The sequence below is a fragment of the Triticum aestivum genome, chromosome 1B (assembly GCF_018294505.1).
Source record: "Triticum aestivum cultivar Chinese Spring chromosome 1B, IWGSC CS RefSeq v2.1, whole genome shotgun sequence".
Lineage (NCBI taxonomy): Eukaryota > Viridiplantae > Streptophyta > Magnoliopsida > Poales > Poaceae > Triticum > Triticum aestivum.
The window spans coordinates 679893067-679893901 of NC_057795.1; the positions used below are offsets into that span (position 1 = coordinate 679893067).

The following is an 835-nucleotide window of genomic DNA, read 5'->3' on the forward strand; positions in this document are numbered from 1 at the left end:
TGTCGCTTCAAACCTGGCAAGAATCGCTTCACCTTCACCTGATGTCCACATTGAAAAACAACAAGCATAAGCCCAACTGCCCAAGATGCAACACTTTCAGATTTACAAGACAAGAGGGGGTACAATCACAATATATTCAAGCAAGTAATGCTAGAAACAAAAAGATATTCAGTTTGTGAACTGGGTCACTGTAATCCAAACAGTTCTTCATGTAATACTATGAACAGTAGAACTGAATATTTCTGCTAAAATGCAGGGGTGACAATACTTGATGTTTCCTGAAATTCATAACCATAAGATGTATGTATCTAAAACTTGTGTGTTGAGTGAGCGATCAGCGAGACATAATTTAAGTTCCCTTATGTATAACTGCTTCAGATTCAATCTCCTCAAATGAGGAAAAATACATCCAAAACAGAGAGATATTCAGAACAATACATGATGCATTATTATTATTATTATTATTATTATCTTCGAGAAAACGCAAAGAGACTTCTGCGTTTCTTTTCATTGAAAAGGCAGAATTCAAATTACAATCCTCCTAAGATGTACAGGGAGTGAAAAATGCAGAAAAATTAATGTACATCCCAGGTCTGGGGCAGAGTGTCGCAAAGCCTGGAAGCGCCAGCTCTAGCCCAAAGCGTCGCCTCGTCCTTTAGCAACAAGGTTGCTGACTGAAGGCTGGGCGCCCTCTAAGACATAGTCGTTACGGAGTTTCCAGATCATCCATGGGGTGAGCAAGGCAATGGAGGCGAGGCCTTTGAGCATGGGTTTCAGGGTGCGCTGTTTAGAAGCGCACCACCAGTTCAGAAGGGAAGCATCATGGTTCCGCGGC

At 41.7% G+C, this 835-nt stretch overlaps 1 protein-coding gene across 1 annotated transcript in view; it reads right to left on the reverse strand.

Moving 5' to 3' along the window:
• Positions 1 to 835, reverse strand: part of LOC123082442 (stomatin-like protein 2, mitochondrial) — a gene marked incomplete at its 5' end in the record, with an annotated part of 2923 nt that overhangs the window by 392 nt on the left and 1696 nt on the right. The window contains one exon of the mRNA XM_044504771.1: positions 7 to 38. Coding sequence (XP_044360706.1) covers positions 7 to 38 — 32 coding nt within the window. The remainder of the gene's footprint in view (positions 1 to 6; positions 39 to 835) is intronic.